The 25,641-nt window shown below is 49.0% G+C and overlaps 1 protein-coding gene across 6 annotated transcripts in view; it reads left to right on the forward strand.

Moving 5' to 3' along the window:
* Positions 1–7,794: 7,794 nt before the first annotated feature.
* HMCN2 (hemicentin 2) overlaps positions 7,795–25,641 on the forward strand; it is a 169,802-nt gene continuing 151,955 nt past the window's right edge. For all 6 annotated transcript variants that reach the window (XR_004031451.1, XM_030818033.1, XM_030818036.1 and 3 more), the window contains exon 1: positions 7,795–8,397. Coding sequence is in view for 5 of the 6 variants with exons in the window: in XM_030818033.1 (XP_030673893.1) it covers positions 8,139–8,397 (259 nt within the window). In the remaining variant the exon portion in view is untranslated. The remainder of the gene's footprint in view (positions 8,398–25,641) is intronic.

The raw sequence follows: 25,641 nt of genomic DNA on the forward strand, positions 1-25,641 counted from the left end.
TTGGGAGGCAAAGGCAGGAGGATGCTTGAGCCCAGGAGTACAAGAAAAGCCTGGGCAACATAATGAGACCCTGATATGGTTTGGCTATGTCCCCACCCAAATCTCAGCATGAATTTTAGATCCCATAATTCCCATATGTTGTGGGAGGGACCCGGTGGGAGGTAATTGAATCATAGGGGTGGTTTACCTCATACTGTTCACATGGTAGTGAAAAGTCTCATGAGATCTGATGGTTTTATTTATTTATCTATTTACTTATTTTTGAGACAGAGTTTCACTCTGTCACCCAGGCTGGAGTGCAGTGGCGCCATCTCAGCTTAGCTCACTGTAACCTCTGCCTCCCGGGTTCAGGTGATTCTCCTGCCTCAGCCTCCCAAGTAGCTGGGATTACAGGCACCCACCACCATGCCTGGCTAATTTTTGTATTTTTAATAGAGATGGGGTTTCACCACGTTGGCCAGGTTGGTCTTGAACTTCAGACCTCAGGTGATCTGCCCACCTCAGCCTCCCAAAGTGTTGGGAATACATGCATGAGCCACCACGCCCGGCCAAGATCTCATGGTTTTATAAATGGGAGTTCCCCTGCACCAAGCTCTGTTTCCTGCCACCATGTAAGACATGTTTTGCTTCTCCTTTGCCTTCCATCATGATTTTGAGGCTTCCCTAGCCATGTGGAACTGTGAGTCCACTAAATTTCTTTCCTTTATAAATCACCCAGTCTTGGGTATATCTTTATTAGCAGTGTGAGAATAGACTAATACAGACCCTATATCAAAAAAAAAAAAGCTAGGCATGGTGGTGTGTCCCAGCTACTTAGGAAGCTGAGGCAGGAGGATCACTTACGCCTAGGAGGTTGAGGCTGCAGTGAGCCATGATCATGCAACAGCACTCCACCCTGGGGACAGAACAAGACCCTGTCTCGAAAAAAAAAAAAAAAAAAAAAAAAAAAGAAAAAGGAAGGAAGGGAGGGAGGGAGAGAGAAGAAATACCAGTTTTAATGGCCCTGTCTCCAACACAGGGACTGTCCAATTCTAATAACATTCTTCAAATACCTGGGGAACTTACTCAAATAAAGAGAGCATGTAAATTAAGGGGAATTATTAAAGAAACTAAGATATTGCTTATGTATTTTAATTGTACTAATTAAGCTTGCAAGCTTATAATGCAATGAATGAAAGGGCTTGGACTTTTCTTGTTCTATCCATCCATTCATACAATGCTTATTTATTGAGCTCTTGCTGTGTTCCAGATGCTGTACTTGGGTTCAAGGGTATGAATGAGAATGAGTCAATTGTGGTCTCTGTCCTTTGGAGACACTTTGCCTTGTGGGTCACTTTTGGCACTGGACAATCACAGCCCTTTCCTCAGGGTGCCTCGGTGCCTCCCTCAGGGGTTGGATTCCAAAATCAACACAGGAGAAATCTAGGTACAGAAAAAAGTTTAGCAATCCTTAAATTCCACATGAAGGTCAATGTTCATGGTTTTGTGTTTATTGCCTGAATATAAATAGTTATGTAAAACTCTACAGCATAGGAGGGAAAAACAAAAGGACAGGCATGTCTCAGTGGGAATGCTTTTGGCTGCAAGTAATGGAGAATGCAATGCAGTTAGCTTAACAGTGAAGGAAAATGCATCATCTCACATAGCAAGAAAGCCACACGGAGGGCAACTCTGAAGCTCGTTTCTCTTTCCATGCTGTCCGTGGGCTGTGTCCTCATGGTTCCAAGATGGCTGCACAGTTCCTCCCATCCTATGCAGACATCACATCACTAAGTGGAAGAAGAGGGGCTCCACTTTCTTTCTTCCTTGTGTCTTTGTTTTTTTTTTCTATATGCCTTCTAGTTTTCCATGGAGGCCTGTAAATCATCTGCAATTAGTCTTTGTGTCTGGTGTAAGGCAGGGATCCAGGTTCATTGTTTTACCATACAGATATTCAACACCATTTGTTGAAAAAGACTTTCCTTTCCTCCTTGGCACCTTCCTCAAAAATCAATTGGCTGGGCCAGGCATGGTGGCTCGTGCTTGTAATTGCAGCACTTTGGGAGGCTGAGGTGGGTGGATCACCTGAGGTTAGGAGTTCAAGACCAGCCTGGCCAACGTGGTGAAACCCTGTCTCCACTAAAAATACAAAATTAGCTGGGCATGGTGGCAGGAACCTGTAATCCCATCTACTCAGGAGGTTGAGGCAGGAGAATCACTTGAACCCTGGAAGCAGAGGTTGCAATGAGCTGCGATCATGCCACTGCACTCCAGCCTGGGCAACAGAGTGAGACTCCATCTCAAAAAAAAAAAATCAATTGGCTGTAGTATTTGATAGCACAACAGGGTGGCTATAGTCAATGATAGCTGTATATTCAAAAATAACTAAAAGTATAATTGGATTGTTTGTAACACAAAAGATAAATGCTTGAAGCTTGAGGGGATGGATACTCCATTTTCCACGATGTGATTATTACGTATTGCATGCTTGTATCAAAGCATCTCATGTACCCCATAAATATATACACCTACTATGTACCCACAAAAATTTAAAAAGTCAATTGGTTATCTATGTATAGATCTATTTCTGGACTCCGTCCTGTGCTATTGACTTATTTGTCTTTCCTCTTGCCTTTCCCATGCTGTCTTAATTACTGTTGCTTTGGAATAAGACTTCAAGACTTCCAGGCAGTAGAAGTCCTCTGACCTGGTTCTTTTGTGTCTCTTGGAGACACATGAGTACACACTCTTTCATGGCCCGTTGGCCAAAATTGCATCAAATGCCCATTCCCAGCCCAGTCACTGGCAAGGGGAATGGGATTACAGGGTGACCTAGTCCATCAGGGTTTCCTTTGGGGAGAGAAAAGTGTTACCCTTCCTCAAGTTGTGTGGAGGAAGAATAGTCACCTGAACCAGAAAGCCAGAGGGAAAGCCAGGCTTTCCAGGAAGAAGGTAGGGAAGAATTTAGGATAGTAAGCGAACAGTGTCGCCAAAATACACAAAACAGTTAAATGGAATTTTTAATTATGAGATAGAGAAAGAGAGAGACAGGACAGAAGAATAAAATGATAGACAATAAACTTCAACTCACTGTGGATATTCTTGCCAGCCACTGATTACAATGATAAAGGTGACAAAATAGCCATAAATGACAAGAAGGCTTAGTTTACTGCCCGAACAGTGAGGAACGACCCCTGCCAATGAGGCGGGCTCCTTCTCCCCTGACTTCAGCATCAGGGGCTCAGTGGGGCATGAGCCCTGTCCAGGGGACACTAGGCTAGGGCTGGGTGGTGGGGAGTGAGTCTCAGAGCGCTTGGCCCTGGTTTAGCTTTTACTTGTTTGTTCTTGAAACATGGGGATGGGCAACAGTTTCTGCACCTCTTGAGCTGCCCAAATATTTCTTGGGATGGTCTCAAACCATTCCTTATGGTCCATGTGACTTGGAGGCTGGTCCATAGAGGGGCTGGATTCAGCAGTAAATCATCTAGTGCTGGCTGCCTGGAGCACTCGGCTCAGGCTTGCAGATTCTAACTTCTTGGCTCCCGCAGCCCATCCTCAGTAGCTTCATCTTCCCAGTTGTTTGTCAGTTCCTCCGACTTCCTGCTAGCCTTGTTTTCCAGGCCCCCGCTTAATTCTTTAATTTTTCCTAGAGGAACGAAACAAGGATTTGAAACTGTTTTTAATTCTCAGGCCCTGGGAGGGCAGAACCCCTGCTTCATTCCCAGGGTTATTTCTCTGCCTCCTCTTTTTGCCCAGGCCTTCTGGTGACATATGAGTAGACTGTGACTTTCCAGCCTTTCAAAGGTGCTTAATGTCTGAAGCTTGAGTCAGAGTCCAGCCTGGGGAATTGCTCGAGAGGACTATGAGTGTCGGAGGAAGACACTGAGCTCCTGGTTAGTTCTAGAAGAAGCTCTGCTTGCTGGGATTCCTGTACAAATCGTTGCCCCATGTTTCTGGGGCAGCATGGAGTGGTGGGGTGGGTCACAGGATTTGTGGGAAGGCACACGCCAACACACAGCCCAGCCCAGACACAGGACTTCACCTCTTGGAGCTTCAGTTGTCTCATCTGTTCCATGCAGAGGAGATGTTGACATTAGAGGTTTTTGAGGGAACGCCTGAGGAGGGCGTCAGTACGGGGTCTGGCCTTCCTTGAGGCTCTGGCCAATCCTCTCCACCCTTAGTATTTTTACTCTCTCAGAGGAACAGAGAAGATTCCCTGAGGATGAGGGCTGGGGTGGGATGAAGTGAGTGGGGGATGTTAGAATCGCAGATTTATTTATTTTTATTTTTTGAGACAGAGTCTCGCTTTGTCACCCAGGCTGGAGTACAGTGGTGTGATCTTGGCTCACTGCAACCTCCGTCTTCCAGGTTCAAGCAATTCTGCTGTCTCATCCTCCCAAGAAGCTGGGATTATGGATGCCTGCCACCATGCCTGGCTAATTTTTGTATTTTTAGTAGAGACGGAGTTTCACCATGTTGGCCAGGTTGGTCTCAAAGTCCTGACCTCAGCTGGTCTGTCCATCTCGGCCTCCCAAAGTGCTGGGATTGCAGGTGTGAGCCACCATGCCCAGCCTAGAATCACAGATTTAATGTGGCCAAGACTAGAAGGCATTTAGGGAGCAGGGAATAGGGAAGAGTAAGGAAGGGCGATTGGTAGGGAGAAGTCATTTCTCGTGCACTGGCCATGTATCCAGAGTCCGGGGTTTTGATCTGGCCCCTCTGCACATGGATCCCCAGTGCAGACACAGTGCATGGAATTGGGTTCATGAGCCACGGCTGAACTCGGCAGGTTGAGCAATACCCGTGCCTGTTTCCTTTAAGTGGATGGCCCATAGTATATTTTTGCTCTTTATAGCTGTCTGCAACAAATATGCTATGTTAGGAAACAACTCCACTGAGACTGCTTCTTCTGGAAATAGAGGAAAAGTGTTCCCAGGCAGCCTACAGTCAAGTAAAGGTGGTGGGATGGAAATTGATTGATGAGGTTCAGTTGTGTTTTCTCTGGGCCTGCTGCACTGCAGCCTTGCTCACTTTTGTTATGCGACCATGGTTACATTCTTGGGAAGCCCTGAGCACTCGGAGAGGATGGTGCTTGGGGCAGCACCTCCAGTCATCCTGGATGGACATTGGGGTCAGGCCAGACATTACTCTTTGATGGCGCTATGGCAGACAGATGACAGGTGCCTGCTCAAGCCTCTCTTCCCTGGCAGTTGGGGGAAGCAGTGCCAAGATGAGCCTAGACTTCCCCTCGCATCCTTCCTCTGTTTCTGAGGGACCAGGGTGGTGGTTCCAGAGTGGTAAGGCTGCAAGAAACATCAGAGGTTATCTTGTTAGCCTCCCTTCCGTCTCAAAATCATTTTATGAATGAAGAGACCAAGCTCCCGGGAGGGGAGGGCTTTGCTCCAGGTAGCCAGGCTGTTTCAGGACCCAAATCCATGATTCCTTTTGCCCCCGGTGACCAGCTCGGGGAAAGACATCTTGCTTTTTTTCTTTGGGGCCAGCTTTGCCCTTACATCCTTGATGGGTAGATTTGTGGCTTCCTGGCGTCTACAAGGTCCACCCTCCGAAATTCTCTGCTGTGACCTGTCTGAAATGCACATCAAATCAGATGGTTTCCTGGCCTGCAGTCTTCAATAGCTCCCCAGTGTCCTCAGAAAAACCCCAAGTGCATTTGCAAGATACCAGAGGTCCTTTGTGATCTGGTCTTTGTTCTCAGCTTGCCATCCCCTGGCTGGTTACGTAGGGCTACCTGTCGGTGGATGTCTCAGATCTCCCTGCCTTCGCACATGCTCTTCCTGCTCCTCAAATACCCTTCCCTGCTTGTTCCTTAAGACTTCTCAGGCTCATTCTGTGGCCTCCTCTGACCCCTTAGGCTCAGTCACTCCTTCCTCTGAGTTCCCAGAGTGCTTGGTAATTCCTCTATTAGCACTTATCTCATTGACTTAGAATTATTTGTTTACACGTCTCTTCTCCCCAGAGTGGGAAGCATGTCTTCTGCATCTTCATCCCCCCACCCCCCGCTGCTGCTTTCGCTGCCTAGCAGAGTGCCTGACCACAGCTTGGGCTCAGCAAGTGTTTGTGGTGTGAATGACCGAAGGACCTTTGTCCCCAAATGTTCCCTGCACTGTGCCTGAAATGTCACCATTTATGAGTCCTGCCTGGTTCCTGGCTCCTGTTGGCTTTTGCCTTCCCACAGCTGGGGCCTCTCTTTTTCCAACAGCTGGCCCAGCCCTGCCCAGACTCTGGGGGTAATCACAGACTTAGCCCGGGGAGATTTAAAGAGCCAGCATGAAGAAGTGCAGGTGACTCGACTTCCTGTGAACTTGGCTGCAAGTTCCACTCCCTTGCTGGGTCTGGGCACCTGGTGGCACTATATTCCACGAGACTGGTAGCTCCGTGGGAGACCATTTCCCCAGGACCCCAGCTCTGGGCTAGAACAGAGTCCCTGCGGATGTGTGCTACCTCCCACTGTGGCCAACGCCCAGCTGCCAAGCTTCTGTGATGCCTGCTGCCCCATTCAGGTGGCACACCTTCCTTGGGCACCTACCATGTGCCAGGCACGGGATCTCTGCCATAGAACTCACAGCCAGAGTGGAAGAGGCAGGCCCACAGACATGACGTGGGCCATACGGTGTGGTCAGAGCCAGGACAGGGCTCAGAGAAATGTGGGTTGCAGGGCAAGGGTTCAGAAGCAGCCTCAGAGGTGGGGTCTGAGCTGAGACCGAAGAGGGAAGGAGGAGCATGGTGGGGTGGTGGCTTCCTGGCTGAGGACTCTGCAGGGACAGGGGCTCAAGAAAGCCCCCCCACCACCATCACTCACAGACCTAGAGCCCTCAGCCATGTGTCGGGGAGCCTGGTGCTCTCGGAGGAGGGATTGAGGGGGTTAGCTACCTTCTCGCACATGACTCAAAACCAGGCATATCCACAAAAGCTGCTGTTTATTTATTCAGACAACATTAGTGACTCCCCACCATGTGCTTGGATATGGGCTGGGAGCTAGGGGTTCATCCAGTGGTGCCCTAGGGCCTAGCTGTGCCCTCAAGGGGCTTATAGGCCAGCAGGGAGAGAGGCCTGGAAACAGGTCCCGAGAGCACAGCCTGAGATAAGCAGCCGTGCCTGAGCCCATCTGAATCTGCTGTGGAGCAGGAGGCTGAACCGAGTCCCAGGCAGCACCTCACGTGGGAGGCAGCATCCACACATGCAGCCCATGGGGCTGGGGAGGTGGATGGACAGGAGGGTAGCCCTCATCCACTGGAGTCACCAGGCCACTGTCTGACAATGTCTTTTAACACAAGGGAGGCAGCAGAGCCCTGGGCCTTTGGAGTCTTTCTAGATCTGGCCTCTGATCTTGTCTTCATTATTTGATAATTGAGTGACCTGGAGCAAATGCCTTCACCTCTCTGAGCCTCAGTTTGCTCCCCTGTAATGGGCTTAGCATTTCATTCTAGGGTTGCAGCCAGTCTTCAAGCAAATAACTGAAAATGGTTAGAACATGGTTAACAACAAGACTTCTTGTTGATTATAACAGTAGTGCTTGCAATAACCGGGAAGCACAGAGCCCACCCAGCAGAAGGAAGAGGCATGGCAGAGTTTGTGTGTGTGCTGAGGGGCGGGGGTGGGGGGATTTGTCGCAGCACTGGGTGGAGGGAGCTGCAGAAGCCAGCGTCCGCTTTGGCCAGGCAGGGGTGGGGTGAGTTGGGGCTGGAGGGAGACTGGGGCTGTTGCGCCTCCCCCTCCCTCTCTCCCGCCCCCCCCCACCGCCCCCGGCGCGCCATCGGCGGGAGGCGCAGGTGTCCACTGCATCCTGCGCGTCCCCATCCCTCGCTCCCCTGGCCAGGGCCCCAGCTCCCTTCTGCCTTCCGCCCGGCGTCCTCCCCTAACCTCAGATCTGGACGGGCGAACAGTGGGGCTGGGAAAGTTTGAGTCACGGTGAGGGGAGCGGAGGAGGCGGGCCCGTGACCCCGAACGGGGTGGGCTCTAGGACCCGCCTCGGGCGCCCAGCAGGGGGACCCGCCGCACGCCGCCCCTATCCCTCGCGCACTGGCCACAGCCTGACGGAGCAACAAGGCACTGCCTGCAGCCGCCGTGTGCACCGGGGCGGCCGGCTCGCTCCGACCTGAGCCTCCACCGCAGCACCGGCAGCCAGAGCCGCGCTCAGCATGATGCCCGGGGCGCCGCTCCTGCGGCTGCTGACCGCGGTCTCTGCGGCAGTGGCAGTGGCACTGGCCGGGGCGCCCGGGACGGTAATGCCCCCCACCACGGGGGACGCCACCCTGGCCTTCGTCTTCGACGTCACCGGCTCCATGTGGGACGAACTGATGCAGGTGATCGATGGTGCCTCGCGCATTCTGGAACGCAGTCTGAGCCGCCGCAGCCAGGCCATCGCCAACTACGCACTGGTGCCCTTCCACGACCCAGGTAGCGCCCCCGCACCCCCGCCCGCCGGGCGCCCCCTTCGCGGTGCTCTCACCTGCCCGTCCCCCTCAGTTGGCCCCTAACGCACCTGGACATCATGGGCTGCGCTGCAGCTTGGCGGGCGCGCCTTCTCGGCATATCCGCGCTGCGGGGACCCTGGACACCTGGGCAGTCCTTGCAGCTGTCCCTTCCCTCCCACCCCCTGGAACATTCCCTCGCTCAAGGAACCTGCTCTCCCGCGCCGTTGTGAGACTTCAGCAAGTGACCTCACCTTCCCACGCCTTACCGGCCCCACCTATGAAATGGTGAGGACGACCTCCCAGGCTTGCTGAGATGTTGAAATGAGGCATTCCTCTCGGGGACTTGGGACGCCACGAGCCTTTGCAGGGTTTTTCCTTTGGCCAATTCTTAGAATTCGCTCCCAGCATAGGCTTGGAGACCGGAACAGCTCCCAGAGGCAGGCCTTGAGACGAAATGGGGTCCACCACGGACCCTGCAGTGGGGAGCGGACTCACCCTTGCTGGTCTTGCCCTCTCGCCTGTCTTCCCTGGGGGAAAGAGCAGCGCCTCTCGTGTGCTGGCCCCGTGGCCTCCACCTGCTGTGTTCTCACGGCTGAGTCCCGCCCTAACTCCTTATTCCCTGCACGCTGCACCTCTGCTTCTCCTTTAACCCCCTTCCTTGCAGCTCAGTGTTAGGGGCGCCCTTGAAAGGGTCCCTGGGCGCTCCACTGTAGAGACTCCCAGGGAGAGCGGTTGCTGAGTGAGCTGCAGGTTCCCAGTCGCGAGGAACAGGACGGCTTTCCACACTTCTTTTTATTTTGAGACAAGGTCTGGCTCTGTCACCCAGGCTGGAGTGCAGTGGCGTGATCACGGCTTCCTGCAGCCTCAAACTCCTGGGCTCAGGTGATACTCCTGCCTCAGCCTCCCAAGTAGCTGGGACTACAAGCATACGCCACCATGCCTGGCCGATTTTTAAAATTTTTTGTAGACATGGAGTCTCTCTGTATTGCCCAGGCTAGTGTCAAACTCCTGGCCTCAGTGATCCTCCCACTTAGGCCTCCCAAAGTGTTGGGATTACAAGCATAAGCCACTGTACCCAGCCTCCCCAGCATTTTTTAATGGAAAATTTCAAACTTACAGTAAAATGGGGAGAAATGTACATGGAACCGCCTATGCCCACCACTGACAGCCTCTGAGTCATATTTTGCTTTATCACATCTCTCTATCATTCACCCCTCTGTCAAGGACAGCTTTATAAAGCAAAAAACAAACAACCCCCCCCCAAAAAAAAAACTAAAACACACACACACACACACACACACACACAGATTCCTTGCAAAATTGTACTGTAGAGTGTTGTTGTGCTGAGGAAATAGACAGTGGCCGTTGGCTGTATGAGCCAGCAAGTCCTTTCAGAAGGATTTGCATTTATTAATCACAATACCATTACAGGTTCTTAGAAAACGGACAAAACGGTGGAAAGACATAGTTCTACGTAGGCTTCAGGCTGAGTTTGTGGTCTAGGGACTTGGAGGCCCCTCTGCTTCCAGGAGTTCTGGGCACCACAGGGTTCTGCAGCTCAAAGCTCGGAAGCCAGGGCTCTAGACAAAGATTTCTAGGAACATCAGATGGACAGCTTCCATCTTGGAGTCAGGGGGCAACCAAGGCGGGAGTTGTGAGGAGGTGGGCTGTGAAGTGTGTTCTGGCACTTGAGCTGGAACACAGGTCACCGTCCATCTCCCCAACTCTCTCACCCACTTTCTGAATTGTTCTGGGGCTTCCGAAGACACCACACTGAAGGAGCTTAGAGATCGTTGAATCTACCCCTTTATCTTACAATTGGAGAAACTGAGGCTCAGGACACTGATGAGACTTTCCCAAGGCCACCTGCCAGGGTGGCGTCATTCCTGAATCATAACCCACATTTGTCTCTGAAATATGTGGCTCCAGTGGCCCAGCAGGATAGCAGCCTTTCGGAGCCAGATGTCATGTCCTGAAGCCCAGACCAGGGTTCCTAAGACTGTCCTCGCCACCCCATTTGTGGCCACGAGCCTCAGGAAGCCCACCTCCCACCCCTGCTCTTCCCTCTCCTCTCTGGGCACTGAGCTGGCATGCAGTTCTCCAGCCTTCACCAGGCTCAGCCCCCTTCACTCCATCCTCTATGAAACAAAAATCCAGTCCTCCATCCTGGTTCCCCAAATTAGCTTCCGAGTGACACCCCCGGGTTCAGACGTCAGGGAGACTTCAGCATCATGGAGCCCTTGATCCGTGTAGAGCCCAGGGAGGCTCACAGTGTGAAGGGGGCAGGGTTCATTCCACGGGGCTGGTAGCCCTCTGGGACAGGCCAGGTGGGGAGTAGAAAGTGACATGTGGTGGCTCAGGTGCCAACTCCTGGCCATGGGCCAGTAAGCAAGGAAGGGGACTAAGGAAAGACCCCCCTGAGGAAGCAGCCTGTGAGTAGGGCTTGAAGAACATCAATGAATGTTTACTGGGTTTTGGCTGTTTGCCTGGCAGATGCCAGGTGCTGGGAACACAGCAGGGATGGAGGACTCCCTGGGGCATGTGGAGGTGGCTGGGTAAGGACCAGGGGATGGACAGGAGGGCTGATGTGGAGGGACAGGTGTGTGTGGGAGCTGGGTGTGCATGGGAGGAGTGGAGCGGGAAAGTGGGGAGGGGCAAGATTGGACACAGCCAAGACTGCAGGGCTGATTGATGCCTTGGCGGACTTGGATTTCCTTTTCCTTCTATGGGCTGTGAACAGCCACCGAGGGCTTCTGAGCAGCAGTTTGGAGCTGTGATTTAGGCCTGGCTGTGCCTTTTGACTCAGCAAATAGAATCCCCTTTGGTGGAAGAGAAACTTGAGAAACAGGGGTTGTAGCTGTTTGTTCCAGCTCCCAGTGCTGCACACGGGGAGGGTTTTCTTAAAGGAAGCCCCTCTCCTAAACCCCAAGAGGCAGGTGCAGGGCAAGTCGCCGTGGTTCTGGACTGTTCATGCTTGGAGACAAACTAAGATCCGTGCTTCAGAAATTTTAGTTTCTGAATTAAAAAGTTGTATGTTCCCAGAGTAGAAAAGTTAGAAATTTGCTAATCATTTCAAAAGAGCCCTGGTTCTTTTTTTTTTTTTTTTGGAAAATAGTAGTAGAAACCAAGATCTAGTGCTAAAATTTAGGTTGTTTTCAGTTTTTCTATATTAAAATGTTACTAAAAAACTCTCTTGTAAAAATCTTTGTCTGCATCTTTGATTGGTTTTTACGTAGGCTTAAGTTCCTTGAAGTGGAATTCCTAGGCCATTTTTAGCACACCGAGTTGGGGGATGACTCTTCAAGTTGTTTTCCAGAATGTTTCAGGAGATTGAACTTCCACCAGAACCGTTTCAGGGGCCCGTTTCAGCACAGCCACCCCCAACACTGGAAATTAATATAAAAACCTTTCTTTTCTAATTCAAAAATGGAAAATGATATCTTCTCGTTTCAATGGCTAGTGAAGTTCAATATGTCTTTCAAGCATTCACTAGATATTTTTGGTGTGAATTTCTTATTTTATAAACTGTCAGTTTCTTTGCAAATTTTTTCATGGGAGTTTTAGTGCTTTTATTTTTAGTTGGAATGAGGACTTTATGTTGATGATGTTAGCTGTTTTTTTTTGTTGTTGTTGTTTGTTTTGTTTGTTTTTTGAGATGGAGTCTCACTCTGTTGCCCAGGCTGGAGTGCAGTGGTGTGATCTCTGCTCACTGCAACCTCCATCTCCCAGGTTCAAGCGATTCTCCTGCCTCAGCCCCCTGAGTAGCTGGGACTACAGACGCACGCCACCATGTCCGGCTAATTTTTGTATTTTTAGTAGAGACAGGGTTTCACCATGTTGGCCAGGCTGGTCTTAAACTCCTGACCTCAAGTGATCCACTTACCTCGGCCTCCCAAAGTACTGGGATTACAGGCATGAGCTACCATGCCTGGCCTTAACTGTTTTTTTTGTTTTGTTTTTTAAGTGGCTTAGTATTTTTCCTGGTTGCTTTTCTTTTAGTATTTGTAATTCTTGATGTTTTGAAGTTTTAAATGTTTATATAGAGAAATCTATTTTTTTTCTTTGTGATTTCTTCACTTAGGTGCTTATAAAGGTTTTTTTTTTTTTTTTTTTCCTATCACAAAACCAGTTAGGTAGATTTTCTAAGGTTTATGTATGTGTGTGTTTTGTTTTAGTTTCCTCTCTTCACATTTAATTCTTTAACTTGAAATTTTAAAAATTGGTAGGCTGGGCTCAGTGGCTCACACTTGTAATTCCAGTACTTTGGGAGGCTGAGGTGTGAGGATTGCTTGAGCCCAGGAGGTCAAGGTTGCAGGGAGCTATGATTGTGTCACTGCCCTCCAGCCTGGGCGACAGAGCAAGACCCTGTCTCAAAAAGAAAACAACAACAACAAAAAGAAAAACAGAAAATCTCAATAAAGTGTGGACTTGGGTTAATAATTATGCATCAGTATTTATTTATTAGTTGTGATAAATGTAGCATAGTAATGTAAGATGTTAATAACATCAGCCTTCTGAGTAGCTGGGACTATGGGTGCACACCACCACACCTGGCTAATTTTTTGTAGAGATGGGGTCTTGCTATGTTGCCTAGGCCGGTGTCAAACTCCTGGCCTCAAGTGGTCTTCTTGTCTCTGCCTCCCAAAGCAGGGGAATTACATACATGAGCCACGGCGCCCGGCCTTCCTCAGTTTTTCTTTAATGCCCTTTTTCTGCTCCAGGATCCCATCCAGGATACATTAATTGTTGCGTCTTCTTCAGCTCCTCAGGTTGTGAGTTTCTCAGGCTTACTTTCGTTTTGGTGAAATTGACAGTTTTGAGGAATACTGGTCAGCTATTTTCCCTCAATCATTATTTGTGTAATGTTTTTCTCAAGTTAGACTGGGTAATGTTTTAGGAGGAAGACCCAGCGTTAAAATACCATTCTCATCGTCTCATATCAAGAGCACACACTATCACAGTGATGAAACACTGTTGATGTTAAGCTTGATTGCCTGACTCGGGTAGTATTTTTCAGATTTCTCCACTATAGAGTTACTCTATTTCCCCTCTCTCTTTCCATACTGGGGTCTCTGGAAGAGAGTCACTTACTGTGTGCAGCCCACGTTTAAAAAGGGGGGAGCCATGATCCACGTCCTTGGTGGGGAAGTATTTATCTACATGGATTATTTGGAATTATTCTGTATGAGAGTTGTCTCTTCTGCTCCATTTATTAATTAATTCAATCACTTATCTACCTCAGCATAGAATCATGGCTAGCTATTTTATACTTTGTGTTATGATCCTAAACCGCTTTATTTTGCTCCTCAAATGTTTCTGACTGTGGTCATCAGGAGCTTGTTTGGTTGGTTTCTGTGTCCCTTGGACACCCCTCTTGTGTACGTGTTGTTTTTTTTTTTTCCACATTCCTACTTTCTGGCACTGGTAGAGGCTCCAGGCTCATCTTATGTATTTCCTGCCTCAGTCCTTGAATTTGCTATTTCTCCAAGGAGCCCTGGTTCCTGTGATTGGAAACCAGGATATCCATGCTAAGTGTGTTTGTTGGTACTGAGGTGCCATTACTTCTAACACCTCCCTTAGCTGACAGGGCAAGGAGATGTATGTTGTATATATAACCTGTGTTTGTAATTGCATCTATAAATAGTTTTATATGTAATCATCTGTGTCTATATTAAGCTAAAGATGAGTTCATGCTGATATCTTCAACTCTAATTTATATTCGATATTGGATTAGATGTATTAGGTATATGGAGAGTCAAACCTCTTCCCGTTCCTTATCTAGAACCTCCATGTCTAACAGTCACAAACCTGTCTCCTGCCACCCACCATCCCTTTACTTTATTGTTTAGTTCCAGTATACATTTATAGTGGTTTCAGAATTGTTGAGCAGGACCCCCACAGGAAACAGCTTTATTAACTAGAATACAGTTCTTTTGCTTTTAGTCTTATAGACTCCATTCATTTCCAAAATTACTTCTTCAGCTTCTTCCTTTTAAAAAAAATTTAAATTTTTTTTGTTTTGTTTTGTTTTTTTGAGATGGAGTCTCACCCTGTCTCCCAGGCTGGAATACAGTGGCGCAATCTTGGCTCACTGCAACCTCCACCTCCTGGGTTTAAGGAATTCTCCTGCCTCAGCCTTCTTAGTAGCTGGGATTACAGATGTGTGCCACCACGCCTAGCTAATTTTTGTATTTTTAGTAGAGATGGGGTTTCACCATGTTGGCCAGGCTGGTCTTGAACTCCTGACCTCAAATGATCCTCCTGCCTTGGCCTCCCAAAGTCCTGGGATTATAAGTATGAGTCACCATGCCTGGCCTCTTCTTCTTCTTTTAAACTTTGAGACAGGGTCTCATTCTGTTGCCCAGGCTGGATGGCAGTGGCTTGATCATGGCTCACTGCAGCCTCAATCTCCCCAAGCTCAGGTGATCCTCCCATTTCACCCCCAGAGTAGCTGGGACCACAGGCACATGCCACCACGCCTGGCTAATTTTTGTGTGTGTATATATATTTGGTAGAGACAGGGTCTTGCCATATTGCCCAGGTTGGTCTTGAACTCCTGGGCTCAAGCGGTCTGCCCACCTTGGCCTCCCAAAGTGCTGGGATTACAGGCCTGAACCACCACGCCTGGCCGAGCATCTTCTTTTTATTCATATTCTTCATTTGCAAAACCTTCTTGAGAATTTTATCTTTTAGATGATATATAGAAAAACTTGTCAACTTCCAAAAAATTTTTTCTACTGTGATTTTTCTTGGAATTGTGTTAAATCTTGACTTTGGGGAAGAGTTATCATTTTCAGAAAACTCCATTGTTCTCATCCATCGGACATGCCTCTTGTTCTGTTCACATTTATTTCTTTTAGTAAAGATTCACAGTTGTTTTATTTTTGTAAAGATTCAGGTTTTTTTTCTCATAGGTTCCACCCATTTTTTTTTAAAGATTATTGTAAGTTAGTTTGGGTTTTGTTAATATTTTGCCCAGGATTTTTTTTCCATTACATTTTTTACAAATGAGTATTGCTAGTATGTTGGAAAGGAATTCATTTCATATATTAATTTTCTTTCCAGCTTCTTTTAGTGAAGTTTTTTTTAAGTGCTTCTAATTTTTTGTTAATGTCTTCAGTTTTCTAGGTTGAGAGCCACAGCTTGTCCAAATTATAATACTATCGCTTCTTTTCCAATCAAATATTTCACGTTTTAAGTGTTTTGTATTACTTATCAGCGAAAACTGTCAGAACAATACCACATAATGGTGATGGCTGCAGTTATCTTCTCTTGCTTTTTTTTTTTTTTTTTTTTTTGAAGCTGAGTCTCGCTCTCTTGCCCAGGCTGGAGTGCAGTGGTGCAGTCTCAGCTCACTGCAACCTCTGTCCCCCAGGCTCAAGCAATTCTCTCACCTCAGTCTCCTGAGTAGCTGCTATTACAGGCATGCACCACCATGCCCAGCTAATTTTCGTATTTTTAGTAGAGACAGGGTTTCACCATGTTGGCCAGGCTGGTCCCAAACTCCTGACCTCAGGTGATTCGCCTGCCTCAGCCTCCCAAAGTGCTGGGATTACAGGCGTGTGCCTCCACGCCCGGCCATCTTGTCTTGCTTTTGATTTTGCACCACTCATTGTATGATGTTGATTCTTGGTTTGAGTTTTTGTCATTAAGTGAAAGAAGATGCATTCATTCCTAATTTTACTAAAAAAAAAAATAAGCTCAAAAAACAAGAAAAAGCAAAAACAAAACAAAAAATCCAAACAGGGATGGGTGTTGAATTTTAGCAAGTGATTTTCTGCTTTGTTGCAATGTTTATAAGATCCTTCTCCTGTTGACCTATTAATGTGATACATTAATTTTTTTTTTTTTTTTTTTGAGAGACAGAGTCTCACTCTGTCGCCCAGGCTGGAGTGCAGTGGTGTGATCTTGACTCACTGCAGCTTCCACCTCCCTGGTTCAAGCAATTCTCCTGTCTCAGCTTCGCAAGTAGCTGGGACTACAGGTGTGCACCACCATGCCCAGCTAATTTTTGTATTTTTTTAGTAGAGACAGGGTTTCACTATATGTTGGCTAGGCTGGTCTCGAACTCCTGACCTCAGGTGATCTGCCCGCCTCAGCCTCCCAAAGTACTGGGATTACAGGTGTGAGCCACCACGCCTGGCCAATGCGTTAATTTTCAACTATTTTTGCATTTCTTGCATAAGTCCTGCTTGGTCACGGTGGATTATTCTTTAATATACAGCTGGGTGATAGTTTCCAGCATTTTGCTTAGAGGTTTTGCCTTTTTCCATTTCACGTGTGCAATCAGTAAGTGTTGTTTTTCCTTTGTATTTTTTGTCATGTTTTACCATCAGGGTTTAGCTTTTTCGGTTAATAATCCATTCCCTTCAAGAATTGCAAAATGGGCCGGGCGCGGTGGCTCACGCTTGTAATCCCAGCACTTTGGGAGGCCGAGGCGGGCGGATCACGAGGTCAGGAGATCGAGACCACGGTGAAACCCCGTCTCTACTAAAAAATACAAAAGAATTAGCCGGGCGTGGTGGCGGGTGCCTGTAGTCCCAGCTACTCGGAGAGGCTGAGGCAGGAGAATGGCGTGAACCCGGGAGGCGGAGCTTGCAGTGAGCCGAGATCGCGCCACTGCACTCCAGCCTGGGCGACAGAGCGAGACTCTGTCTCAAAAAAAAAAAAAAAAAAAATTGCAAAATGAATACATTCTTGTAAAATATTCTACTACTACTCTCAAGAGGTGAAAACACTTTTGACACTCTGATGTCCTTCAGATCTTGTGTGCATGTATGTGTATACATTCACTCGTGTTAAACGCACCTACGTTAAAAAATTATAGTATGTAAAGCATTATTCCGCCCACATAATAATGGCATGGATAACTTGCTTTATTCCCCCCACATAATATGGCATGGATATCTCTTCCTGTCAGGAAACAGAGATCCTCCCCATTGTTTTTAATGACTTTATAAGATGCCATTGGAGGAATTATCCTAATTTACCCACCCATCCCCCTACTGTGGAAAATAGGCTGCTTTCAGTTTCTTCACAATAAACACACACATATTTGCAAACATGTCTACAGAATAGATTCCCAGAGATAACATTGCTTGGTTAAAGTATAGGAGCATTTTCCATTTGGAAAGACACCATCCAACTGCCCTCAAACACACTGCGCCATCTTGTGCCTGGACCCACGGAAGATGAGACTGTGTTTCCCCACACTCCCACCAGCATCCGGGACATCACTCTGCCATTTTTTTCATTGTTTTTTTTGCTAGTTTCCTAGGTGGGAGATGGTGTCCTGCCTTAATCTGCATTTGTTGATCGTTGGTGACCTTCCAGTCTTCTGGAGTTTCTCCCTGGGTGTCTCTGGGGCTCCTGGGGCTCCATCATCCTTCCCAAGGGAGGAAGTGGTTTTCGCCGGTCAGAGGTGAGGATGCAGGCGGGCAGAGCAGATGTGTTTGGGCCACACACTTGCCTGGGAGCTGGAATGGCTGGGACTCTGGCTGCATGTTCCGGGTTGTGTGTGTGTACATGTGATTTTTATTGTCACCCTGAGTGACATTGCTATTTTTATTTTTTTATTTATTTTTGAGATGGAGTCTTGCTCTGTCACCTAGGCTGGAGTGCAGTGGCATGATATTGTCTCATTGCAAGCCCTGCTTCTGGGTTCAAGCGATTCTCCTGCCTCAGCCTCCTGAGTAGCTGGGATTACAGGTGCCTGCCACCATGCCTGGCTAATTTTTGTATTTTTAGTAGAGATGGGGTTTCACTATGTTGGCCAGACTGGTCATGAACTCCTGACCTCAAGTAATCCCCCTGCCTCGGCTTCCCAAAGTGCCGGGATTACAGGCGTGAGCCACCACGCCCGGCCATGACATTGCTATTAACCAGCCTTGCCTCATGAAATAGAAATGATCAGTCCTTCTTCTGAGGGGAAACTTCACTCTCTTAACCTGGCCCTGGGCACGTCCCTCCTTAGAGGCCTGGAGGTCTGAGCGGCCCATGAGGTGTGAGCTGGACTAGGCACGTCCCTGTCATTCCCAGGGCACCTGAGTGTTGGTGGGGAGTGGCCTGGCTGGGCCAAATAACACCTCATCAAAGGGCTTTCCATGTGAGGAACTGTGCAGGGGAGGGGTGCTAGAAAGAGATGGCCCAGGGTGCCTGCAGGAGGAGGACCAGAAGGGTGAGGAAGCCATGGGTCTGAGGGCAGGAGGTCCCTGGAGGGGCAGGGGTGGGTAGGTGGGTGTGTCAGGTCAGCCTGTACAGCCTGAGCTGGTCTGGTTCCCAGGGATCCCCCATGTACCCATTAATCACTTACTCCATCTTCAATTCTCAAGGGGTCCCTGGGGGCCAGGCAGGGTGCTGGCTTGCCTTGGCACCTGCAGTACAGCCAGAAAGGCCCATAGTGAATACCCAAGTTCCTAGGCATCTTATCACAGCTGTGGCTGCCCACAATGACATTCCTGAGGGAGTGACACTGAGCTGAGGTGGAGAGAAGCTGGCTGGGTGGGGGAGGGTCAGAGCAGGGCTGGGAACAGCACTGCAGGCAGAGGGAACAGCAGAAACAATGGCCGTGAGTTTGGCAGGAATATCTCCTTGATTGAACGTTAGCAGGTGGAGTTGACAGGGACATTCAGGGCGGAGCTGGGCTCCATCACTGGGTGTTCAGGGAGAGGACCTGGGAAGGAGGCCCAGAGGAGAGTTGCTTTCTGGACTCCTGGACACCGAAGAAGAGGCAGATAAAGGTTCTGAAGCCATTTTGGCTCTTTGGGCAGAACCACCCACCCAGTTGGCTCTTGTGCAATTGTGTCTGCCCCTTGAGGGTGTCTTTGAGGGAATCACGTTTGCCCAGACGGGCTCAGGGGCTGTCAGAATTCTAGCAGTCTTGATATCACTTTCTCCAACCCCTGCCCTTTAGAGATGGGATAGCTAAGTCTTGGGGAGGGGAGGCGGTTTGACGATGGTGGTGGCTAAGTGTGGGACCCGCCTGGGGTCACTGCAGCTGGAGGAGGGGGATATGTGGATGCAGGGCTGGCTCCAAAATTCCAGCCCCACTTGGAGAGAGAAGCAGGGGCAAGACAGGCCCCAGGAAGAGGCCTCGGCCTGAGATATTTCTGAGACTGGGTTCTGAGTGCCTGACTGCAGCCTTGACCGTGTCCACTGGGACACATGAAGCTGGGTGAGGAGGTGGGGCACCACGTGGGTGGGGGTTAGGCCGTTCCACCCATGCATGCTCCTCACATGTCTGAGACAGTTCATGGGGCTGGCCCCACACCCTCCTCTTGCCCAGTGGAAATAACCCCGCCTATGGCTTGGTGGTTCCAGGCCAGGCTTCTGGGGCTCACATGCTGGAAGAGGGCTTGAGTGGAGCCAAGGTCACGGGTTTAATTATCCCTGCAGCCAGCGGGCCTGCTCGGAGGGACTGCACGCCATATCTGCCCAGCTGTTTGGCAAGTGCCCACCCTCAGTCATGAACCTCCCTCCCTCTGCAGGCGCAGGACAAGGGTCTGGGGAATGAGTTCTGAGTGTCTACAGCCTCATGGGTGGTTGACAGCTTGCAACTGGGGTCAGACTGACCTAGATCGGACTCTCCTTTCTACTGCTTCCTAGTTGTAATTCCTTAGGCAGCTCACTTTACTTCCCTGAGCCTCCATTTTCTCATCTATAAAATGGGGATAATAAATAGTAGACCTCATAGGTTGTTGTAAGGCTTTTATGAGCAAATGCACGTCAAATGCTTAGAACAAAACTTGGTGCTTAGTAAACATCAAAACAATGGTAACATCACCATTACCACCATCATCACCATCACCACCACCACCGTCATTGTTTTTGGAGGCAGTGTAGTCAGTGGCAAAGGGAACAGGCGTTGGAATGAAACATTTGTGGATCTGGACATTGTACAAGGTTGAAAAGTGTTCTTCCAAAATTCATGTCCTTCCTGGGACTGCAGAATGAGACCCTATTTTCTTTTCTTTTTTTTTTTTTTTGAGTCGGAGTTTTGCTCCTGTTTCCCAGGTTGGAGTACGATGGCACGCTCTCGGCTCACAGCAGCCTCTGCCTCCTGGGTTCAAGCGATTCTTCTGACTCAGCCTCCCAAGTAGCTGGGATTACAGTCATGCACCACCACACCCGGCTAATTTTGTATTTTAGTAGAGATGGAGTTTCTCCATGTTGGTCAGGCTGGTCTTGAGCTCCCAACCTCAGGTGATCCACCTGCCTCGGCTTCCCAAAGTGCTGGGATTACAGGCGTGAGCCACCTCACCCAGCCTGAGACCCTATTTTCTTTTTCTTTTCTTTTTTTTTTTTGAGACGGAGTCTCACTCTGTTGCTCAGGCTGGAGTGCAATGGCGTGATCTTGGCTCCTGCAACCTCCGCCTCCTGGGTTCAAGTGATTCTCCTGTCTCAGCCTCCCAAGTAGCTGCGATCACGGGTACGTGTCACCAGGCCCAGCTAATTTTTGTATTTTCAGTAGAGATGGGGTTTCACCATGTTGGTCAGGCTGATGGTCTCGAACTCCTGACCTCGTGATCCGCCCACCTTGGCCTCCCAAAGTGCTGGGATTACAGGCATGAGCCACCACACCCGGCGACCCTATTTTCAAATAGGGTCAACTCAAATGTAATTAGCTAAGCCATGATGAGGTCATACTGCCATAGGGTGGGCCCTTAATCCAATATGAATGATGTCCTTATAAGAAGAAGAGAAGAGACAGACACCCAGGGAGAAGGCCATGCGATGATGGAGGCAGAGATCAGAGTGAAGTGTCTACAAGCCAAGGAGCACTAAGGGCTGCTGGCATTACCAGAAGCCAAGAGAAACACACGGGGCACATTCTTCCTCATAGCTTTCAGAGCGAGCATGGCAATGCTGACCCCTGGATTTTGGACTTCCAGCCTCTAGAACTGCAAGAGAAGAAATTTCTGTTGTTAAGCCACCCACCCAGCTTGTGGTACTTTGTTACTGCAGCTCCAGGACACTAGTATAGACATTAACTAGCACTTACTAGCGGTTTGACTGTCACCAAGGGCATTGCTTCTGTACGTTGGCATCTTCAGTTGTAACAGGGAGACATTAATAGGACTGAGCTTAAGCTTGTAAAATAAGACATGCTCAATGCATAGAAACAGTTGTTACCATTACCACCACCACCACCATCATCATCGGTATCATCAATGTCAGTATCGTCATCAACATCATCACTGTCAATATTATCATCATTTTCATTGTCATCAACAGCAGCATCAGCTTTGTGCTAGGAAGGGCAGCGTGTTAAGACCTAAGGTTGTTGGGACTTTTTGTTCAGGGCCAGCCCTGCTTGGATAGGGTGAAAGAGGGAGATAAAAAGGGACTCAGTTGACTCCTCTCATGGATGAGCCCTGCGTGGGGACAAGCCAAGCATCCTGCCCTGTTTGTCCCGGTGCCTCACTCTCCATCCTGCTGGAAGATGGAGCTTGAAATGCCACTCTTGCCAATAGCTCCCTGTCCCAGGGAAGCTTTGGGATGGTGATTGATAATGGTGCAGCAGGTCCCAGGAATGGCAAATGAAGCCATGAGCCAGCCTTAATTAATGACAAGAAGGCGTCTATCTCTGTCTTGCTGCCTGGAGCTACAGGTTGGAGGGTGGCAGGTGGGCAGCAAGGAGGACAGATAGGGAGTAAGCCTCCGCATCCCCTTTCCTTCTTGGTATCTTGAAAGCTGGCCCTGCCCTGGATGTGATGGGAATGGCCGGCAGGAGCTAGCTCCTAGGGCAGGTTTGGGGACTGTCTGTTCAGAGATTGCATGGGGATTGTGTGTGTGTGTGCGTGTATGTGCACGTGTCTGAGTGCATGTGTGTGTGTGTACGTGTGCACTCTGCTGAGAAAATTCTTTGTTCGTAACTTGGGGCAGACATCAAAAAGCTCTTGCCTTCTGTCTTTGCTAGGGCCTGCTCTCTATCTCAAGAGGAATCACAGACACCCTTGCCGATCTGGCCAGTGCCCCTTGAGCATGGCCAGTCTCTCCACATGTCCAAGGAAACCGCATTTGGTTTCCTGTCTTGTTTCAGATCTGTTTCTCTGGGCTAGGGGCAGCGACGTCCTGTGGTGGGAGAGCCTGGGGCTCGGGTGGGCCGGGCATTCAGCGGTATTTGTTGAGTGTTAACTGAATGCCTGGCATTGTGTTGGGCACAGAATGGAAAGGTAAGTGGAACTTGGGTCCCGACCTGTAGCTGCTCAAGCAGTATGGGATTCATTGAGAAGTTTATTCTTTCACTCCTTTGGACAATATTTATTCAATATTTACTTAAGCACTTACTGTGTGCCAGGCACTGAGCTCGGTATGAGGCCTGCCGTGGTGAACGACAGAGACAGGGTCACTGCCTGCGTGATGTATCCAGTCAACTCTTGCCCCAGATCTCCCCCCATGACATGGAGGGGCTGTCTTCTCTCGGGTCCTCAGTTTCCACATCTTTAAAAAGATGGGGGTCTTCAGATCTCTTCCTCCTCAACATTGTTGTTTTGTTTCTTTTGAGATGGAGTCTCCCTCTATGGCCCAGGCTGAAGTGTGGTGTCACAATCTCGGCTTCCTGCAACCTCTGCCTCCCAGGTTCAAGCAACTCTCCTGCCTCAGCCTTTTGAGTAGCTGGGATTACAAGCATGTGCCACCACGCCCAGCTAATTTTTGTATTTTTAGTAGAGATGAGGTTTCACCATGTTGGCCAGGCTGGTCTCGAACTCCTGACCTCAAGTCATCCGCCTGCCTCGGCCTTCCAGAGTGCTGAGATTACAGGCGTGAGCCACCGCGCCCGGCCCTCAACATTGTTATGTTTGTCACATAGGTTGTGGTCAAATTGGCTTTTCTGAAATTGATTCTTGCTGAAGACCAAATGGTGAAAGCCGTGGTAGGTAGAATGATACCCTCCCAAAGATGTGCCTGTCCTAATGCACAGAACCTGCAAATGTGTGACCTGCCGTGGTGAAAGGGACTTTGCAGGTGTGACAAAGTCATGGCTCTCAAGATGGGAGATTGTCCTGGATTATCCAGGTGAGCCCTTTATAATCACAAGGGTCCTCGTAAGAGGGAGGCAGGAAGTTTGGAGTCAGAGAGGGAGCTGTGATGACAGCAGTACAGGAGAGAGACAGACGCCCTACTGCTGCTTTGAAGATGGAGGAAGGAGCCATCATCCAAGGCCTCTAGCAGCTGGAAAAGGCAGGGAAACTGATCCTCCCCTAGAACCCCCAGGAGGAACGCAGCCCTGCTGACGCTTGGATTTAGGACTGCTGGCTTCCTAAGCTGTGTGTGCGTGTGTGTGTGTGTGTGTGTGTGTGTGTGTGTGTGTGTTTGTTTGTTTGCTTTTTTGAGACGGAGTCTCACTCTGTCGCCCAGGCTGGGTGCAGTGGTGCGATCTTGGCTCACTGCAAGCTCCGCCTCCCGGGTTCAGGCCATTCTCCTGCCTCAGCCTCCCGAGTAGCTGGGACTACAGGTGCCCACCACCATGCCTGGCTAATTTTTAAAAGATTTTTTAGTAGAGACGGGGTTTCACCATGTTAACCAGGATGGTCTCGATCTCCTGACCTTGTGATCCTCCCGCCTCGACCTCCCAAAGTGCTGGGATTACAGGCGTGAGCCACCGCGCCCGGCCTGTGTGTTGTTCTAAGGCACGAAGTTTCTAGTAATTTGTCACAGAAGCAGTAGGAAACTGAGACAGAGGCCAACCTTAAAATCCTTTCCAGGGCTCTCTGGTCCAGGGGATACTTCCTATTAAAATGACGTTTGACTGAGTAACTTTCTGAAAATTTGCTCACACTTACTTGTTCAGTGAAAAGAATCAGGCTAGAAATAGTATGTTATTTATATTTCAATAAAAATTCTGCTTAAAATAGTATGTATTTTTGTAAGATGTGTTTATACATTTAAATATATGAATATAAAAATTAAAGATTATATACAAAAATGAAAATTATTATCTCTGGTTGGTAGAAATACAGGCAGTTGGCCGGGCACAGTGGCTCACGCCTGTAATCCCAGCACTTTGGGAGCCCAAGGCAGGCAGATCACAAGGTCAGAAGATCGAGACCATCCTGGCCAACATGGTGAAACTCTGTTTCTACTAAAAATACAAAATTAGCCAGACGTGGTGACAGGCGCCTGTAATCCCAGCTACTCAGGAGGCTGAGGCAGGAGAATGGCTTGAACTCGGGAGGCAGAGGTTGCAGAGAGCAGAGATTGCGCCACTGTACTCCAGCCTGGGTGACAGAGCGAGACTCTGTCTCAAAAAAAAAAAAAAAAAAAAATACAGGCAGTTGTGCCCCCTTCCCTTTTTTGTTTTGCTTTGTTTTGCCTGTCAGGAATTTCTACGTCTAGTTCCCGCGGAGCAGGAGTTAAGAAGAGCTCTGTTCTTGAGGTTTTCCAGACCTGGGCTCATATCCCAGCACTGCCACTTATTGGCTGTGTGTCACTGGAAAAGTTACTGTCTCTGGGCTTCCATGTTCTCCTCTGTAAAAATGTGGGTAAGACTTGGACCCTAGCACTTTGGGAGGCCGAGGCGGGTGGATCACATGAGGCCAAGAGTTTGAGACCAGCCTGGCCAACATGGTGAAACCCTGTCTCTACTAGAAACACAAAAAAATTAGCCAGGCATGGCGGTACACCTCTGTAATCCCAGCTACTTGGGAGACTGAGGCACAAGAATCACTTGAGTCTGGGAACTGGAGGTTGCAGTGAGCCAGGATCGTGCCACTGCACTCCAGCCTGGGTGATGGAGTGAGGCTCAGTCTCAAAAAAAAAGGCCTGGCGCAGTGGCTCATGCCTGCTGTAATCGCAGCACTTTGGGAGACTGAGGTGGGCGGATCACCTGAGGTCAGGAGTTTGAGACCAGCCTGGCCAACATGGCAAAACCCCATCTCTACTAAAAATACAAAACTTAGCTGGGTATGGTGGCAGGCACCTGTAATCCCAGCTACTAGGCTGGGGCAGGAGAATCACCTGAACCCAGGAGGCGGAGGCTGGAGTGAGCTGAGATTGTACCACTGTGGTCCAGCCTGGGTGACAGAGCAAGACTCCATCTCAAAAAAAAAAAAAAAAAAAAAAAAAGGCTTGGACCTACCAGGTGCTAGGAGGAATTCAGTGAGCTGAAACACAGGAAGCATCTCAGGACATAGCCTGGCACTTACAAGGTATTTAGTAACTGTCATTATCATTCATGTCATGTTAATTTCTTTTTACAATGAACATGTGTGATTACCTAACAATG

Source organism: Nomascus leucogenys, chromosome 8, assembly GCF_006542625.1.
Source record: "Nomascus leucogenys isolate Asia chromosome 8, Asia_NLE_v1, whole genome shotgun sequence".
Classification (NCBI taxonomy): domain Eukaryota; kingdom Metazoa; phylum Chordata; class Mammalia; order Primates; family Hylobatidae; genus Nomascus; species Nomascus leucogenys.